General features: G+C 41.0%; 1 protein-coding gene across 1 annotated transcript in view; it reads left to right on the top strand.

Annotated features, from left to right (window-relative positions):
* Positions 1–17,620, top strand: part of RIN1 (Ras and Rab interactor 1) — a 52,986-nt gene extending 35,366 nt beyond the window's left edge. The window contains exons 6-11 of the mRNA XM_082270542.1: positions 2,804–2,895; positions 3,821–4,840; positions 6,342–6,647; positions 10,269–10,400; positions 12,275–12,411; positions 16,721–17,620. Coding sequence (XP_082126668.1) covers positions 2,804–2,895; positions 3,821–4,840; positions 6,342–6,647; positions 10,269–10,400; positions 12,275–12,411; positions 16,721–17,038 — 2,005 coding nt within the window. The 3' untranslated portion in view covers positions 17,039–17,620. The remainder of the gene's footprint in view (positions 1–2,803; positions 2,896–3,820; positions 4,841–6,341; positions 6,648–10,268; positions 10,401–12,274; positions 12,412–16,720) is intronic.
* The last annotated feature ends 1,682 nt before the right edge of the window (positions 17,621–19,302 follow it).

Below are 19,302 nucleotides of genomic sequence, written 5' to 3'. Positions count from 1 at the left end.
GTGACAACACTGAAGAAATTACACTTTGTTACAATGTAAAGCAGTGAGCGTACAGCTTGTATAACAGTGTAAATTTGCTTTCCCCTCAAAATAACTCAACACACAGCCATTAATGTCTAAACTGCTGGCAACAAAAGTGAGTACACCCTTAAGTGAAATTGTCCAAATTGGGCCCAATTAGCCATTTTCCCTTCCCCGTGTCATGTGACTCGCTAGTGTTACAAGGTCTCTGGTGTGAATGGGGAGCAGGTGCGTTAAATTTGGTGTTATCGCTCTCACTATCTCATGTTGGTCACTGGAAGTTCAACATGGCACTTTATGGCAAAGAACTCTCTGAAGATCTGAAAAAAAGAATGGTTGCTCTACCTTAAGATGGCCTAGACTATAAAAAGATTCTCAAGACCCTGAAACTGAGCTTGCAGCACGGTGGTCAAGACCATACAGCGGTTTAACAGGACAGGTTCCACTCAGAACAGGCTTTGCCATGGTCGACCAAAGAAGTTGAGTGCACGTGCTCAGCGTCATATCCAGGGGTTGTCTTTGGGAAATAGACGTATGAATGCTGACAGCATTGCTGCAGAGGCTGAAGGGGTGGGGGGGTCAGCCTGTCAGTGCTCAGACCATACGCCGCACACTGCATCAAAGTGGTCTGCATGGCTGTTGTCCCAGAAGGAAGTCTCTTCTAAAGATGATGCATAAGAAAGCCTGCAAACAGTTTGCTGAAGACAAGCAGACTAAGGACATGGATTACTGGAACCATGACCTGTGGTCTGATGAGGCAAGATAAACTTATTTGGTTCAGATGGTGTCAACTGTGCGTGGCAGCAACCATGTGAGGAGTACAAAGACAAGTGTGTCTTGCCTACAGTGAAGTACGGTGGTGGAAGTGTCATGGGAAAAAGACAAAAGAAAAGGGGAGCACCGACCTAGTGCATTACCACTAAAACCATTTATTAAAATATTAAAAAGTATGCAATATACTCACAAAGCAGGTGTGAATGTACACACATCAACATATTGTACATAAATTCTCCAAGGTAGCCAAGGTCCCACACGAAGCTGAATGGCATGCAGTGTGCCGCATGGGGCTGCTGTGGCTGGGCTGACGCGTTTCAGGGGCGAGCCCCCTTCCTCAGAGCCAGAAAAGTTGCTGCTGCTCTGTGGAAGTGTCATGGTCTGGGGCTGCATGAGTGCTGCTGGCACTGGGGAGCTACAGTTCATTGAGGGAACCATGAATGCCTACATGTACTATGACATACTGATGCAGAGCATGATCCCCTCCCTTCGGAGACTGGGCCGCAGGACAGTATTTCAACATGATAATGACCCCAAACACACCTCCAAAATGACCACCGCCTTGCTAAAGAAGCTGAGGTTAAAGGTGATGGATTGGCCAAGCATGTCTCCAGACCTAAACCCTATTGAGCATCTGTGGGGCATCCTCAAACAGAAGGTGGAGGAGCACAAGGTGATGTCATAATGGAGGAGTGGAAGAGGACTTCAGTGGCAACCTGTGAAGCTCTGGTGAACTTCATGCCAAAGATGGTTAAGGCAGTGCTGGAAAATAATGGTGGCCACACAAAATAATGACACTTTTGGCCCAATTTGGACATTTTCACTTTCATTTGTGTGTAGCAAAAACAAAAGTGTACTCACTTTGGTTGCCAGCGGTTTAGACATTATTGTCTGTGTGTTGAGTTACTTTGAGTGGACAGCAAATTACACTGTTATACAAGCTGTACACTCACTACTTTACATTGTAGCAAAGTGTAATTTCTTCAGTGTTGTCACATGAAAAGATATAATAAAATATTTACCAAATTGTGAGGGGTGTACTCACTTTTGTGCTTTTGTGAGATACTGTGTATATATATATATATATATATATATATATATATATATATATATGACATTCTCTAATCATTCACTGCAGGTATATCTTCCTGGTGCATATTTTAAAATTACAATAATTGAACTACCTAGGGTGAATGATTGGTCAATGTCACTTGCACTTGAACTATGCCACTATAAACTGTTTGACCATTGTTCATTTTAGTAGGGGGGCTTTTTGCCAACATCAGTTAGAGGAGACTTTTTTTAAGTAAATTAAAAATGTTGCATCTGGGCACAGCAACACTTTGTGTTATGGCTGCAAAAATCTGGCCAGTTACCTAAGGCAAGTTTGTGTGCGACCAAAACTCTGCAAAAATAGATGAGCGGTTACATGTGAACAGCAGCACCACCTGCTATTGGTTGTATGAAGTACAAATCTGACTGCTGCTGATTACACATTGTGTATGCTAGCAGCATTTACAACTCACCATTCTTGCCAGTGGCCACTTGGGCCACACATATTCAGCTATTTAAATGTAGCCTGAGGGTGAGGGTGGGGAAGTTAGGCAGGTATGAAGGCAGTAGATACCAGTAGTACTGCATAAGAACCTATACCCTAGAAGTCCAGTGGGTGGACTGTACATTCCAATAGGAATTCAGCAGGTCAAGCATATAATTACACAGCTTAAGTAGGACAGCATGAGCTCCAAATTTGACCCTGATCTTTAGGTGCCAAGCTACTATTATGAATGTAATGCAAAGCAATAGCAAGTACAGAAGATGCATATTTGATCAGAATCCATTTTTTTTTCAGTAAAGCCTTCTAATAACCTATATTTTATGGTTACAGTGATCAATCCAACCATATTTAGCTGCACTTTCATGCATTTTTATTTTTCTACATTTATTCTTCTTTGCACTGTTACACATATTTTGTATCTTACATGTAAATTTGGTCCTTATTTTTCAGGGATGTTCTCCCATATACACTAAGACTTCCCGCAGCTATAGAAAAAGTGACTTCACGAAAAGAGCTGGAGGCTATTTCCAATCTAGGACATGGTAAATAAATGAGAGCTTATTATGCTTATACTGTATACCGATAATCATGAATACAATAAGAAAAAGTCATGTAAAGCAGCTGGACAGAGTTTATTTCCTGAAATTGTTATCCTCATGTTATCTACCGCATTTCCCAGCGTATAAGACGACTGGGCGTATAAGACGACCCCCCTAATTTTCAAGTTAAAACATAGGTTTTGGGCTATACTCACCGTATAAGACTATCCCCCTTCCGAAGCAAGGCAACACCATTGAAAAACATCAGATTTCTCATAGATCTCCAAGGTACCCTAGTACTGTAATACATGTAATCTCTCATAATATCTCCAAGGTACCCTAAGTATTACCAGTAGATGTAATCTCAAGACGCTGGCTGTGCAGGAATCCTGTACCGGTATACTGTATGTACCGTAGCTTCGGCTACATACAGTATACCGCGCTGAGCCAATCCCAGTGAGTGATGTATTCTATTATTGAATGCAAAGCCTGCTCGGATTGGCAGAGTCAGAGAGGCGGGCTGATGTTACTCCGCCAATCCGAGCAGGCTTTGCATTCAATAATATAATACAACACTCTCCCTGATTGGCTTAGCGCGGTACACTGTATGTAGCCGAAGCTACGGTACATACGGTATACCAGTACAGGATTCCCACACAGCCAGCGTCTTGAGAGATTACATCTACTGGTAATACTTATACTTGGGTTACCTTGGAGATATTATACTCGGCGTATAAGACGACCCCCCATTTTTGGGTAATTTTTTTGAGGTTCAAAAGTAGTCTTTTACGCCAGAAAATACAGTATATGAATATCTATATCTATAGAAACCAAAAATTGAATCGTTTTATTTGCTATTTTATGTCCCATATTTGATTTTTCACCTTCTAAATCCGGACTTTCTTTTGTTATTTAACTTGCCTTTTAGAGTTCTGGAATTCCTCACTTAATGCTCGTGATATTTCTATAGCTCCAACTTCCACTACTACCTTTCTTACACTCACCTTGTCACCTCTGCCTGACCTACCAGACACTATCAGCCCAACTCTTGTTCCTGCACTCAAAACTCGTAGCCCCAAAGAGGTTTCCTCTGGGGGGAAAGAAGGAGCACTCTTTTTTCTTAATCCTCTTTTCAAATCCAAAGACACTGGAGCACTCAAGCGCTCCCACTTCCAGAAGAGTATCAAAGTCAGGGTGTCTACTGAAAATTCCGGTTCTCTTTCTCCTCCTCTAAACCCACCTCCTCCAGTGCCCTGTGAGGAAGCTGTAAAAGAGGAAGAAGAGGTGGTTTCAGGGGAGATTTCACATGGAACTGAGAGTAGACAAACTGAGGAATCATCAGAAGACCAAGAGTATAGAAAGCCTCGGTCATCTCTTAGACAGCGTTTGAGAAAGAGCTTAAGTAAAGGTAGTCGTGACTTTGGAATAAAGCTGTCACCATTGCGGTCTAAAGATGTTGGTGACTACAATGTCCCTTCCACAGTTGCAAGAACACAAGACTCAAAGGATGCAAGAGAGAACCACGTCAATGGAGTGTCCACTTTGGAGGAGCAGGATAGTGGATCCATCAGCAGTGCAGATGATGTAACATCTGAGGATGGTGTAAAGTCTCCTCAGCTTACACGCAGAAAGAAAAAGAAAAGTGGTCGTTCCTCATTTCGGGCAGTTAGTGGAGCTTTCTTGTCCCTTTTATCCCCAGAACGAAAGATGATGATATTAATAGAGGAAATGGGAAAAGACATGTCAACAGAGTTTGGGAAGGAACTGCAAGCCTTTCTACAAAATATGGAACTAAGAAAAAATAAAGATGTAAAGGATAAGACACAGGAGGAACCTACAACTTATAAGAATTTGTTAAAGGAGATCAGGGATTTTATGGATCGCATGAAGCAGATGTTAAGAGAGAGTGCAGAAATGCACCTGGAAATGCTTATACCCGACGAACAAGGTTAGTAATGTTCCATAAAAGGGCTTTGACAGACACGACGTATCCATGGGCATGGTGTGATTTTTATGTATATTAAATTGGTGTCCCACCCTAAATGAGAAGCTAAATAAAAAATGGCTCTTATTTCAGAATTAACTACAAAGAAACATGGAAATGCACAGTCTTATAAGCAACAGTAAAACCGTTGTTTATGTTGCCTTACTGGGCTATCTTAATATCTGGTTCCCATATTTAAGAAAATGAAGGGTTGCGTCAGATGAGGATGGTGAGCTTCTGTGTTGGTGTAGAATGCACATGTTAACCTGTATTCAATAACTCTTTTATTATGTGTAGCTGCAGACACCTAAATGGTCACCTGCATTTTTAATGTATTGGTGACAATTGTCCAAGATGCAATTTTTCTATATTTTTTGGGAGATTTCCTTTGACTTCCTGTCATGTGTCTGGGGCTACAAGTTAAAGGAATTCTCCATAATAACTTTAAAGGAAGCAATAAAGTTATTGTTGTTACACGGCAGGTCTAATTTAAGGTGCTATTAAACCCAAAACTAAAAATATAATATATTGCAGCTTACCAATGCTGAAATGTGGTGACTGCTTCGGTTTTCAGTCTTTTTTGTATTTTTTTCCTCTCTTGGTGATTTGTGCCTCGCCAAGGCTCCTCTGTATACTGCAGTCCTAACTCTATAGTTAAGATAAGTGGAAGCGACCCCAATCTATAATTAGCTTTTGCGGTAAGGCAGGTCGTAGATGGTGCAAATTGCTTTCCTTTAACCATGGATTGCAGGTAAGAAATTTGCTTGGTTCCCCCATCAACACAGACAGTGATGACAGGGGAATCCCTCCTGCTGAGACATTGTCTTTTCCCAGTGGGGGGGGGGGGGGTGATAAAGCTGTCCCCACCTGGAGAAGACAGTGATTATTGCTAGCAGCTATAGCAGCCGCTAGCAATAATCGCAAGTGAATCCGGCAGGCTGGATGTACCCAAGTTGATAGATTGATTAGGTTAGTACATTCCGCCTGCCCACACACGTTTCGATTTTCACACGGATCCTGCTGAACTGGCCGAGATTCGAACTGTCTATGGCCGGCCTAAGGTGCACATGGAAGGGCTTTGCGCATTACAAACAACAGAAAATTTTCCAGCACACTTACCAGCAAGTCTGCAATATAGTAAATGTGTACTCATGTACACTTGTTTTTTATGTGTACACTTGTATATACAGTTTGTTTTGAGTTGAAATACCAGATCTATGCTAAATAAACCAGAATCATTTTGGTATACCATTTAACACAATTTGAGTTCATAATTTTATTAACCATCCATGAGTACTTTATTTTTGCCTTTTGTATCTTACTTCTTTATTCCCCATTATGTGTACTAGGATTGCCTTATATATTCAGGATCATAAGCTAAGTTAAAGATAAATCAAATATAGCATGGTTATAGCATGGTAATGATGTCATAATACTAACAGAACTGTCTTCTATGTTACTGCAGAACGTGTCTTGGAAAAATCACTCCACCGACTTATACTAAAGCCTCTGAAATCATATTTAATGTCTGAAATTCAAAGAGAAATGGAGGAAAATGGAGAGCTGGAGAAACTTGGGAAGAATATGCAAAGTGTGAAGAAAGGTGGATCATCACTTCTTGGTGTAAAGTTAAAAGCTCCTGTGGGTCAGGATCTGGAGAAAATTCGCCAGAAATTGTTAAGAATACAATTAAAATATTCTCCTTCTGATAAGGTCCGCCTATTGCTACAAGCCTGCAGAGGGGTTTATAAAAGCATGGACACGCTGCAAGGTAATACTGAGTGCAGAACCCTATGTAACCTTTGAGCTTACATAATCACATAGTAATGATGTCACTGTTTTCACTTAAGAAAAGCTTTAAAGTAGAATTCAAGCTTAACACTAACTATTCTTTTAAAATGTTCACTCCTCCTTCCTATCCTGCCTACCCTGTGTAAAAAAAGATCTGATTATCTGAAGTCTGCTCTTGTCCAGTTAGGTGATCCTGCAGCTTTAGCTCCCCGGTGTCATGGAATACTCGTCAACAGCTGGGAATTCTGGATGCTGTGACATCACTCATAGGCTCTTATGGCCCAGCCATTGTCACTCCTCCCTCCTTTCCCCTGCAGCAGCCGCTCACTGACACAGTGAGCCAGAGCTGCAGAATCACATGACTGGACTGAAGCAGACTAAAAATAGGTAAGTATACAGATCTTATTTGCACAGGGTAGGCAGGATTAGTAAGAGAAGGGGAGGGAACATTTTAGGAATACTTAGATTTGCGCGTCAATTCCACTTTAAGTGTAGGTAAACCCTAACAATAAACTTCTCCTATTTGCTCTCTTTTTGGTCCTTTAAATATATCATTGAATGCATTTTGGTTTACTGTATCTGACTGATAAGTACCAAAAATATCTGTTATTCTTGCCAGAAATCTTGTGAATTAATAACTTTATGTTCTCTTTGCAAGTGCTGGCTCTTACCAGTTAGCCTTGTTCCAGTTCTCTCTGTGTACTATAGAGCATCCCCCTTATGTTGTGGAGGAAAGGAGAGGGGGAGGTTTTCTGTAGTTGTAAACAACTTATAGGCATTGATGCTAAGATAACAGTAGTTGTAAGATCAAGGACCCTTGGCATATGGCAAAGTGGCAGCAGGGTGCTAAGTGCTGAAAATATTTTAAAATTACATTAACATGTTAAAGCTTATTTGAGATTTTACTAATTGGGTTTACATAAAGGACAAGAGGGAAGACTTCTAGGGCATGAGGGAGTAAGATAAGCTTGACTTTTTCCTGAAAAAATCCAGTTTGGAGATCATTTTATCTGTCTTTAAATCTAACTCATTCATTGTATGGGCCACTTCAATATATTAGCTTTTCACATGTTTGCTTTATTATACATTAAAATAGATGGAGGAATATATTGTGTACATATATTTCATTTGTAAAATTTATTTTTTTATGATTGATGGTATTAATGCAGAACTTACATTTTTCTGAGCCATACAACCTAAAAGTGTTGTAAAATGTAAATCCTCACATATACCCAGTGAAGTGAACAGCCTCAGATGATACACAGAAATGAAACCAATCATCCTACATAGGTTTTACTTGTATATCTGCTGTCTTTCCCTTTCTACACCCTTTAGAAAGTGCAGATTGTGTTAGCAATCTCTAACCTGATTGGAGGGAAAGCACACAACCCCCCCCCCCCCTTCAAATAGGCAGAGCAATGAAAGAAAATGCAGAGCTGTATTCTGAATAGACAAGCTCACTGCTAATCTCCCTCTAAGCTCTCTCCCCAACACAAATTTTCAGCTGCTGTTCAGCTGATGTGTCTCATGTGTTGGAGAACTTCTCAGAACTGACTCTGCTGATAACAGAGGAACAGAGCACCAGAGAGAAACGACACTTTGAGCTTTGGAGCTTGATAAGTAAACACTACAGATATATGTGCCTAGGTCAAATTTCATGAATGGGGTTTACAACCACCTTAATTCTTTTTTAATCAAAGCAAACTCACCCATCCAGTCTGCATGCTTCCATACTTTATTTTTTTTTAAATCACTTTGAACAACACCGCCAAAGCATTTCTTTTTTTAAAGGTAAACTTTTATTAAGCAATTTAAACAATTCATACAACAAATATTAAGAGAAAATACAGAATCCGTTTCCCGGGAAACCAAGAGCAGGAACAGCGAAAAAGAAAACAAAGAAAAACAGTGCCATAGTTTCAATTGCCCGTATAGGACATACCACATGCATAGTTATCATAATGAAAAGCCATCATAGAAAGGATATGAACAGGAGACATATAAGTAAGGGGGGGGGGGGAGGAGAGGGAGAGGTCACACGGTGAACATGAGTAGGACCAAAATATAAATTTCCAAAGAATTATGATACATCATGTGCAGTTGAAGAGGCCGTAGAATCAGATTCAACCCAGAGGGACCAGATTTTTTGAAATTTTTTGGGGCATTGTCATTTTATAGAAGGGAGGCACTTGATTAATAAGTGAGATCCAGAACGATACGTCTGGGGGAGCAGCAGATTTCCAGCGTAGCGCTATGGATTTCCTAGCATAAAAGAAAGCCAAACCTAAAAACAGTTTAGTACGACCAGGGATGACCTCCTCATTCACATAGCCCAACAGGCAACGAAGAGGATTACAGATATTGGGCTGTGGTGTAAGAGTAGCAAGAAAGTCTGTCACAGCGGACCGAAAGGACCGTATCAGTGGACAGTCCCAAAACATATGAAAGAAGGTACCTGCAGCTGTAGAACACTTTGCACATATAGGGGATGGTAACTTACCAATAAGATGTAAGAATGTGGGTGTAAAATACGCTCTATACAGAAATTATGATTCAATGACCTTGTCTCTAGAGGAGATAACTACTGGAATTTGCAAAGGAAGGATATCTTGCCACACCTCCTCCAGCAGCTCTTGGAGTCTTTTCGTTTTAGAATGTAATAAAGCAGAATAATATGTGGAAAACAGTTTATCATGAGAAGGGTCATCAAGAAGTTTCTCTAACGCAGAAGGTTAGAGTAGGATATTGCGTAGGCCAAATTGTGCAGCAGCAGTATGGCGCAACTGAAGGTATCTGAAGTGGGTGGTGGTAGGTAAGTTACAGGAGGCCTGTAGATCAGTGAAGGAGCGAAAAATATCGGCTGAATACAAATGGGAGACCGATTTGATCCCATGTTTAGCCCAGAAAGCACAGTCGTCCCGACGAAAGAATTCCTTAAATCTCGGATTATGCCACAGAGCCTGGACCGGGACTCATCTAGGTTGGAGGCCGTGAAGACCATCAGAGTCACAGACAAAATCATGGCGTTTGACCTGCCCATAGTAGAGCGACGATGGAGCAAATTTTGTAACGATTCAAATGAGGTAAGAATAGCTGCCTCGAGAGCCGATGCAGCATTATTAGTCTCGGAGTAAAACCATCAATGGGCATGTGCCAGTTGGGACGCTATGTAATAGACCATTTCTAGCTATGGCCATCTTGAGTAAGGACAGATGATTGATGCAGCATTTACTTCCTGTAATCCATCTTCCCCTATACAGGCAGGTGGGTGTGCTTAGTTAAGAAAGCCCCTCCTGCCCTCCTCCAGATGAAATAAAAATGCCTATTAAGACTAATAGGATGCAGGAAAGCATTTTGGCCTAGGCCAGAAATCAGAAAGCAACTAAAGAAATGTAAAAAAAGGTTTACAACAAGTACATATAATAAACATTCCTATCAATGTATCAAGGCTAGCAGCAGAAAAATGAAAACTAGGTAACATTAAATGAGAGAATTTATTTCCACTTTAAGAAATGCAAATACATTACAAAATGTCCCCAGTATGCTTACAGGTAAAGAAAATTATGTTTATGCATTGTAAGACTACACTTGTCTCTTCCAGATGATGCTTGTGGTGCAGATGAATTTCTCCCTGCCTTGTGCTATGCGCTGGCGCTATGTGAGCTGCCCCACCTTCTTATAGATACTCAGTACACCATAGAACTTCTGCCACAAGAGTCACTTATGGGGGAAGGTAAGAATATTACTCATTTTATGATATATAATACTTTATAATATTTCTACTTTATATTTATATTTGTAACTTTTGTACAGTTTATCCTACCCTATATTTATTGTAAAAGTAGTATATAGAAAGTAAAATTGGATTTCTAATTCCAGCCTGATACAGAGAATGCTTGTTTAAAATAATAATTTAGGGTTCAATAGCTTAGCAGGGAGAAATTATAAATAGTTGTGTTGTAATTTAAAAAAAAACCTTAGCTTTACAGTAAAAGATATAAAGGATAAATTTGGTTGTTGGACTTGTACATGATGGTTGCCACCTTGGATTGGTTTCATAGTGATGGAACAATGGTGGAGTATGCAGTGGCAGAGTGGCTGGGTGGCATGTGGAGTGCCAGCTAGCAGAAAGGAGCAGTGTCAGGGGTGCTGGTATGCAGGAAGGATCATAGTCAGGACAATAGGAGGGTTCAGCGTCAGGGGTGCTGGTATGCAAGGAAGGTGCAGAGTCAATGTAGCAGGGCGGATCATTGTCAGGCATGACATGCAGGATGTTGCGGAGTCAAGGTGGCAGGGAGATCAGTGTCAGGGTTGCTAGTGTGCAGGAAGGATTAGAGTCAGGATAGTAGGGGAGTTCAGTGTCAGGGGTGCTGGTATGCAGGAAGGTGCCGAGTCAGAATAGTAGGGGAGTTTAGTATCAGGGGTACTGGTATGCAGGAAGGTGCAGAGTCAGAATAGTAGGGGAGTTTAGTATCAGAGGTACTGGTATGCAGGAAGGTGCAGAGTCAGAATAGTAGGAGGGTTCAATGTCAGGGGTGCCGGTATACAGGAAGGTGCAGAGCCAGAATAGTAGGAGGGTTCAATGTCAGGGGTGCTGGTATGCAGGAAGGTTTAGAGTAAGGATAGCAGGGGGTTCAGTGTCAGGAGTGCTGGTATGCAGGAAGGTTCAGAGTAAGGATAGCAGGGGGTTCAGTGTCAGGGGTGCTGGTATCCAGGAGGGTGCAGAGTCAGAATAGTAGGAGGGTTCAATGTAAGGGGTGCTGGTATGCAGGAGGGTGCAGAGTCAGAATAGTGGGAGGGTTCTATGTCAGGCATGCTGTATGCAGGAGGGTGCAGGGTCAAGGTAGCAGGGGGTTCAGTGTCAGGGGTGCTGGTATGCAGGAGGGTGCAGAGTCAGGATAGTAGGAGGGTTCAATCTCAGGTGTACTGTATGCAGAAGGGTGCAGGGTCAAGGTAGCAGGGGGATCAATGTCAGGGGTGCTGGTATGCAGGAAGGTTCAGAGTAAGGATAGCAGGGGGTTCAGTGTCAGAAGTGCTGGTATGCAGGAAGGTTCAGAGTAAGGATAGCAGGGGGTTCAGTGTCAGGAGTGCTGGTATGCAGGAGGGTGCAGAGTCAGAATAGTAGGAGGGTTCAATGTCAGGGGTGCTGGTATGCAGGAAAGTGCAGAGTCAAGGTACCAGGGCAGATGGTTGTCAGGCGTGCTGTAATGCAAGAGGGTGCAGAGTCAGGATAGCAGGAGTACTGGGAGGAAGGATGGTACAAGTGCAAGAGGATTTAGTTTGCATCAGAAGAGGGTCAATAAAATGTATTTATTTAAATTATAGCTAGCCTTTAAGCCCCCTTCTGACCTATGTGTTACGGTAATGTGTGTTGTCAAGCACCTCATGGCACGGTAACACATTTAAATTAGCTACTTAACGCACAAAAAAGCTCATGTTCTATTTTTTTGACAGAACACATATCCATTGTCAAAGTGCCATGTGTGAGCTAATGCACTAGTTATTGCATTGCTCCATTGTAAACCCAGCCTGAACTTGATCTTTACTCTAGTTTAAAAAATAATGTATCATTCCCTCCTCATTCTGGTTTTCTTTTCTCTTTATCAGGTGGTTATTATCTGACTAGTATATCGGCCTCTTTGTCTGTCCTATGCTCACTACATACTCACCCCCAGGATGCCGGACTGTCACTTAGTGAGTGGCATCGGAGGAGGCAAGGCTTGCCATCACTCAACGATTTGCAGGTATTGTGAGAATGCTTATAATGTATATGGATGTACATAATGTTGTAAGCTAAATTTTGGGACGTTAAGGTTTTATTTTTTTATATATATGACATTACCATTTTTCAGGAGAGTGACAGGACAAATGTAGGAATAAAAGTTCTTATTCTGATTTATAACTAAGCATAACTTCCATTTAGCGCTATAAGTGATTTTTTTAGAACGGTTCCATAACATAGGTAGGAAAAAATTAAAAAGTTAACAAAGTCCTGTAATTTACTGCTTATCATAATGCTAGAATATAAAAGCAATATAGAAGTAGATGCTGTATATTGCCCTTTCAATGGTGTAGGTTCTAGTATATCTCGGAAGGTTAAAGACTATTGTAGTCCTTTGTGATACAATCCTGATTGTTTCTTATTGTGGCAAAATGATATAGTCCACAGATCTCTCTCCTGTCAGATAAAAAGCAAATAAATTGCGCTAACCTTAATGTGAGCTGCTTGCACAAAACAACTGACAAAAAGTTGACCAATGGAAAAGAATAATAAAATAGTGCAGCGCTAATGGAACATTACATATAAACAAACATATGTAATAAAATAAAATAAAAAACCAAGCTTGAAAAGTCCAAAGTGATATAAATATAAATTCAACATAAATAATAATAAGTCCCAAGTGTCACAATGGTGAAGGAAAAGTGTCCAAAAATGCAATAAGTGGTTGAGGTGCACGTGGAATCCCAACTCTCACAGGGAGTAATATATGCACTCACCAGAATTATAGGACCCAGAGTACCATATAGTACCTGGGTCTAAACAACTTGGAATGTGTATGGTGGTTGACCGGATCCATGTGATGTCATCAGATGCTCCAGTGTAACTTTATAGCCGGTATATACACAAGGATGGCTCCAATTCAGAGATGTTGAAGATAAACCAAAAAGGAGCAGAACATAGTGTAATACCGCTAAAATGTATTGATTAAAATAAAGAAAATAAACTTACAGACATCCCATGAAATCCAAGTCAAAAGTACATGGATAGGCTGTCCGTGGCGTGGCCTTGACGCGTTTCAGCAAACATGCCTTTCTCAAAAGATATTGCCAGCCTAAGCAATCACATGTGTCATCTATTTATAATAAAATATTGATTCAAAATCGTCTCTCAACCGTCATGTGATAGCACTGGGTATCACCAAGCACCAGTCATGTCACATTGGAGTAAGGTAAGTGAGTCACATGTTCCTTCATACCCACAAGTATAAGATAGTTTCTTAACTTCTGTGACTAAATGCAGTGACAGGAGCAAAGGAAAGATAATCATGTGCTGCTGGGGACGGGGCATTAAAGCCCATTTGTTGTTTTTTCCTGCATGAGCGAAGCACAAAGCAAACTTAAAAGCAAACTTTTCTTATTTAATGGTTAAAACCCTTGTTAGTATTCTTCTTTGTTTCTGAACAGTGGGGGCTGGTGCTCGATAATTCGGGGGGGGGGGGGGGACAAACCAATGCACCCCCCCGGTCAGTCAGTCGGCAGGCAACAAATCCCCCCCCCGAACGGTCTGCCTCCTTACCTCCTCCTTCCTCCTGTCCGAGCCACGGATGCTTCTGGGAGCTGCTAGATGGCTGAGCCTCTGTGCTTCTCCTCCAGCCCTGTGTCTCCTGCCTCTTCCTGGCCACTGGCCAGTAAGATCGCTTCTCCTTTTGGCCAATTGGGAAAGGGGTCTCACAACCCTCTTCCTGATTGGCTGGGAGGAGAGTCAGTGTGACAATAGCGAATATTAATTCGCTATTGCCATACAACTGGGTGGGCTTGGGTGCAGTGCTCTGTGCCCCCAGCCCACATTTTTTTGAAGCCTATTAGAGCCTCTGGTTCTAATCACATGCTTAAAAAAAAAAAAAAAAAATCTCCTATTGGAACCAATGCATCTGGCACCCTGCATGTAGATTAGGGGGCCAGATGCATGGATAGGGTATGGGGGCGCCCCTGCGCTCCGAATGCATGGGCCGCCACTGTTTCTGAACCCAACCAGTTGGGGGGATTTTCCTTCATTTTACTGATAGGAAGGAAGTGTTGTGATGTCATGAGTGATGTCAGTTCAGTTTTGATGTAAGCAGAATGGTGAAAAATTGTGTTTACATTCTCCTATACATCACACTTGGGTGATCTGTAGAACGACCAGAAGCCCAGAAGTTGTTTTTTCAGTTCCTGGGCTTAGTGCTGGATCCCTGCTGTGACTGGTTCTATCACTAGAAGCTGCCAGGACCCAAGAGTATGGCTAAGTATAGATGTGGTTTTAAAATGACACCTCAAATTCAAGTGCTTAAAGGGTAACTCCACTTTCGTGGGGAAAAAAATCAGCAAGTAAAGAAAAAACAATATAGCGTATACAATTGAGACACAAATCATATTGTAATTGAATGTTATTAAAAATGACCTTTCCTTTTCAATCTGCAGATGTTGTAATTTTCTGAAAATGCAATGCAATATGGATACCTGGAGCGGTTCTGTACACAGAATGTGTACTGACCACACCCCAGAAACATCATTTCCAGCTTGTGTGATTGGCTCAATAATTTTCCCAGAAGTCTGTGATTTTTCCCAGATTTCTGGCAGCCCTTGCAACAAAAATGTATTTTTTGGTGAGATACTCCCAATAGAAACATGTTCAAAGTGATACAGGCCCAGCAGATTTCCTCATTAGAGCCCTGCAGCTGCCACACCTGATAGATAATTATGAAACCACTCCCATTTGACCCACTCAGCACAGAGGCACAGAGGAACAAACAATGATTTCCTCAGAATAACAAAAGGTAGGAATCTGCAACAAAGTTTGTTAAAATCCTTACAATGTACATAGATTACCCAGAGGGGAATGTTTTTTTCTCAACAAAAGTGGAGTTACTCTTTAAAGAGGTGCTAAATACTGGAAGCTGTGTCCAAAAAAGACAAGGCAGAGGGAACATTTTTAGTCAAATACATTTTTATATTTGCTTGGTGCAGTATTTGGGCTGGCAATACATAAATGTCTTGGGTTTTCTAACTTATTATTTATATTGATACGTCAATTCCATTGTCTTTTTAGTTTATTTCTGGTGCACAGGACTGATCCTGTGTGCATCTGGAATTGATTATTATCATTTTCCCTATTCTCCATTGGTACTTTATTGGAGTGGAAAGGGCACAAAACCAAAATTAGCCAGCAGATGGAGCTGCAAAATTTTGACAAATAAGTAGACAAAATCAGACAGAAATGTATGAAGAAGAGGGTAAACATAGCTCCCAACTGTCCCTGATTTCAAGGGACTGTCCCTCATTTGCAACAAAGTCGCTCTGTCCCTCTTTCCTTCTCATGTGTTCCTCATTTTGGTTGATCTATTTAGTTGTATATAAATAGCACTACATATCTATCAAAGAGCGTTTCACGGTGCTAAACCTTTCATCCAATTTCTAAATTGCTGCATTTGTAAATTCCAAAAGCCAATATTAAGGAATATGAAAAAGAAACAAATAAAGAGGTGCCTCTAAATGCAGACTGCAAACACACTCTTTTAATGGTAAATTGCAAGCTACATAAAAACTCACATTTCCCATGAGTATAAAAAGTATTTTTGAAATGGGTGAGGAGTCCCTCCAAGGCGTCCTGAGCGGTTGGACTTGGGGGCCTTTAGCTGGTACAGCAAGCCGTCTCCCCTCTGTTTGTTTCATGCCGGCATTCGAGGAGGAAAGATGGAGACTGGACGGAAGTGAGGGCTGGAACACAGCGTGGACTGCAAATCCTGCGCCAGTGATGTCATCCTCTCGCAACGCGTTTCGGAGCATGCGCCGTGAAGGCAATAACCCTACAGCGTGCTCCTTTTTCAATATAAAGGAATGGTAGTGGTAAAAAAAAGCACTTGTGGGTTTTTTCATACAATTCTTCTTTAAGAGCTTGTAACAGCAGTTTGTGTCCTATGCCTACATATTTTTGCTAATTGGTGTCCCTCATTCGCATCTCAGAAAGTTGGAAGGTATGGGTAAAGGTGACCTTAGACATACGCTTTGATTGATTTTGGACAGATCCAGCTAAGATTTCCTTTCCACTGGTTCCTCCAGGAAGTCTCAGAGAAAGTTGTGATTGGACAAGTTAGAAAACATGTCTGATCATTATCCTTTTCTATAAAGTTAGTCCTACACCAATGTCTGTGAAGGACGAATTAAATACATTTATACAAGAAAACTAAAAATTTAGAGTCATATACGGGAAAAAAGTTTGGAAATACTGTATAAAAGAAAAGCTGTAATAATTGTCTAACAGTTTACGTTTTCAAACATGTCTCGCTATTTCAGAACTTCTTACGAGTTGCCCATCAAGATCCGGTTAATGGCTGCACTACAAAGACCATCCTTCTGAAGCCATCACAGACAGTAGCTGACCTAACCCATCTCTGTGCTCTGAAATTCAAGCCTTCTAACCCAGAAGACTTCTCTATTTGTCTACACTGTGGTGGCGAACAGAAACTGTTATCTCTGGATGAACATCCCCAGGAGATAAAAGCCAAGCTCAAAGAGACTGGATCCAGCTTTTTCTTCTGTTACCAAAGAATTGAGGAGGAGGATGCAAAAAAGGTCCTTGAAGAAACAGCCTCTGACCAATCACATGTATAAAAAAAATCTGAAATGTGTCACTACGTAGATTGGGACATAAGGACAGAGTCTGGTCCTTTGTCCAGGCATTCTAATATACTTTAGATATAAAGTTTCAAACTAACCAAGCATGGTTTTCACAGCCTGAGATGTAGCTTCTCTGTAGTGTTCAACATTTTTATTGGAATGTCGCCATTGTGATAGCCACAAAGTGGTATATGACTTACCATGCAAGTGAAAGAGATATGTTCTTTATACATTTCCTGGTATAAATTGTACATAGATTGCCAGTTGTACAGATGCTCAGAATTAATCTGAACGAATAGAAGAGTTTTGAAAATATTTTAGGGGAAAAAAACAAAAAGATCAGTACATACCTGAGGAACTGGATTAAGTATTTATTTGTGAACTCTAGTGCAATTTAAAGCATGTATTTAACCCGCTGTTTTATACGACCAGCACTTTAGATATTTTAAACACTATGCTATTTTGCACACTACTTGAAATGCTCAAAACCAAGAGTAGCAAAACATGGTTTATAAGTAACCTTTAAAAATAAACTTGATTTTATTCTGTCTGTTACTGTATTTTTAGGGAAAAAACTGCCAGGACTACAAAGTCATTAAATCCCAATTTATATTTTTTATTTTGGAGAATATCTATGTTTTAGAAAATTATTTAAATGTATATCAGAATCTGAATTGATACAGTTTCCTGTTAATATCTTTATGAATAAATATGAAAGCAGAACTATTGGAAAAAATGAAAAAAATAAATAAATACATATAATTAACGATGATGGGAGGATGGTTACAGAGGACACTGAAAAAGCAACCGTGCTGAATTCTTTTTTCTCGTCAGTCTTTACGCAGGAAAAGGAAGGGTACACTGACCATGACTGTATGGTTAGTAGTAATACACAGGACTTGCCACTATGGCTAACAGAGGGGGAAATCAGGGAAAGACTGGATAAACTTAACACAAACAAATCACCAGGCCCGGATGGCGTACATCCGAGAGTGCTCAAGGAACTCAGTATGGTTATATCTAGACCACTGTTCCTGATCTTTGCTGACAGTATTAGGACAGGAGATGTACCAGGGGATTGGAGGAAGGCTAACGTGATTCCGATATTCAAAAAGGGCCAGAGACATATCCCGGGAAATTATAGGCCTGTCAGTCTGACATCAATAATATGTAAACTTTTGGAGGGGATGATAAGGGACTATATCGTAGAGTATGCTAAAGACAACAACATCATCAGTAGTAACCAGCACGGGTTTACAAATGGGCGTTCTTGTCAAACCAATCTCTTAGCATTCTACGAGGAAGTGAGCTGTGAGCTAGATAGGGGGAGACCAGTGGATGTGGTATACTTGGATTTCGCTAAGGCGTTTGATACAGTTCCCCACAAGCGCTTAATTTATAAAATAAGGTCTGCAGGTATCGACAGCAGGGTTTGCTCTTGGATACGGAATTGGCTAAAAGGCCGTGTCCAAAGGGTAGTAATAAACAGCGCATACTCAGACTGGTCTGAGGTAGTAAGCGGGGTGCCCCAGGGCTCAGTCCTGGGACCAACCTTGTTCAATTTATTCATAAACAGCATTGAGGAAGGGATCAGTAGTTCGTTATCAGTTTTTGCAGATGACACAAAATTGGCCAGGGCAATAACTGCACAGCATGAAGCAGATATCCTACAGAATGACCTGGACAAAATTACGGAGTGGGCAACGACATGGCAAATGAGGTTTAATGTGGAGAAGTGTAAGGTTTTGCACTTGGGGACCAAAAACATAAAAACACAATACACGTTAGGAGGGGAACCCTTGGGGGAATCAAAAATGGAGAAAGATTTGGGAGTCTTAGTTGATGATAGATTAGGCAACAGCATGCAATGCCAAGCGGCAGCTTCCAAAGCCAACAGAATATTAGCATGCATAAAGAAAGGGATGTATTCCAGAGATAAGACTATAATCCTTCCACTTTATAAAACTCTGGTCCGACCGCATCTGGAGTATTCTGTCCAGTTCTGGTCGCCAGTCCTCAGGAGGGATGTGTTGGAGCTGGAGAAAGTCCAGAGAAGGGCAACTAAACTGATTAGGGGGTTGGAGGACCTTACCTATGAAGAGCGGCTGCAATCGCTCGATTTATTTTCCCTGGAGAAAAGACGTCTGAGAGGGGACATGATAGCAATTTATAAATATCTTAATGGGGATCTCAGCTTAGAAGAAAAGCTGTTCATTCGAAGGAATTGCATGAGGACTCGAGGACATACAATGCGATTA

This window comes from Pelophylax lessonae (assembly GCF_965119305.1).
Source record: "Pelophylax lessonae genome assembly, chromosome: 10".
Lineage (NCBI taxonomy): Eukaryota > Metazoa > Chordata > Amphibia > Anura > Ranidae > Pelophylax > Pelophylax lessonae.
Note: the sequence above shows the minus strand (reverse complement) of the source record. Positions and strands in the feature narration are given on the sequence as shown.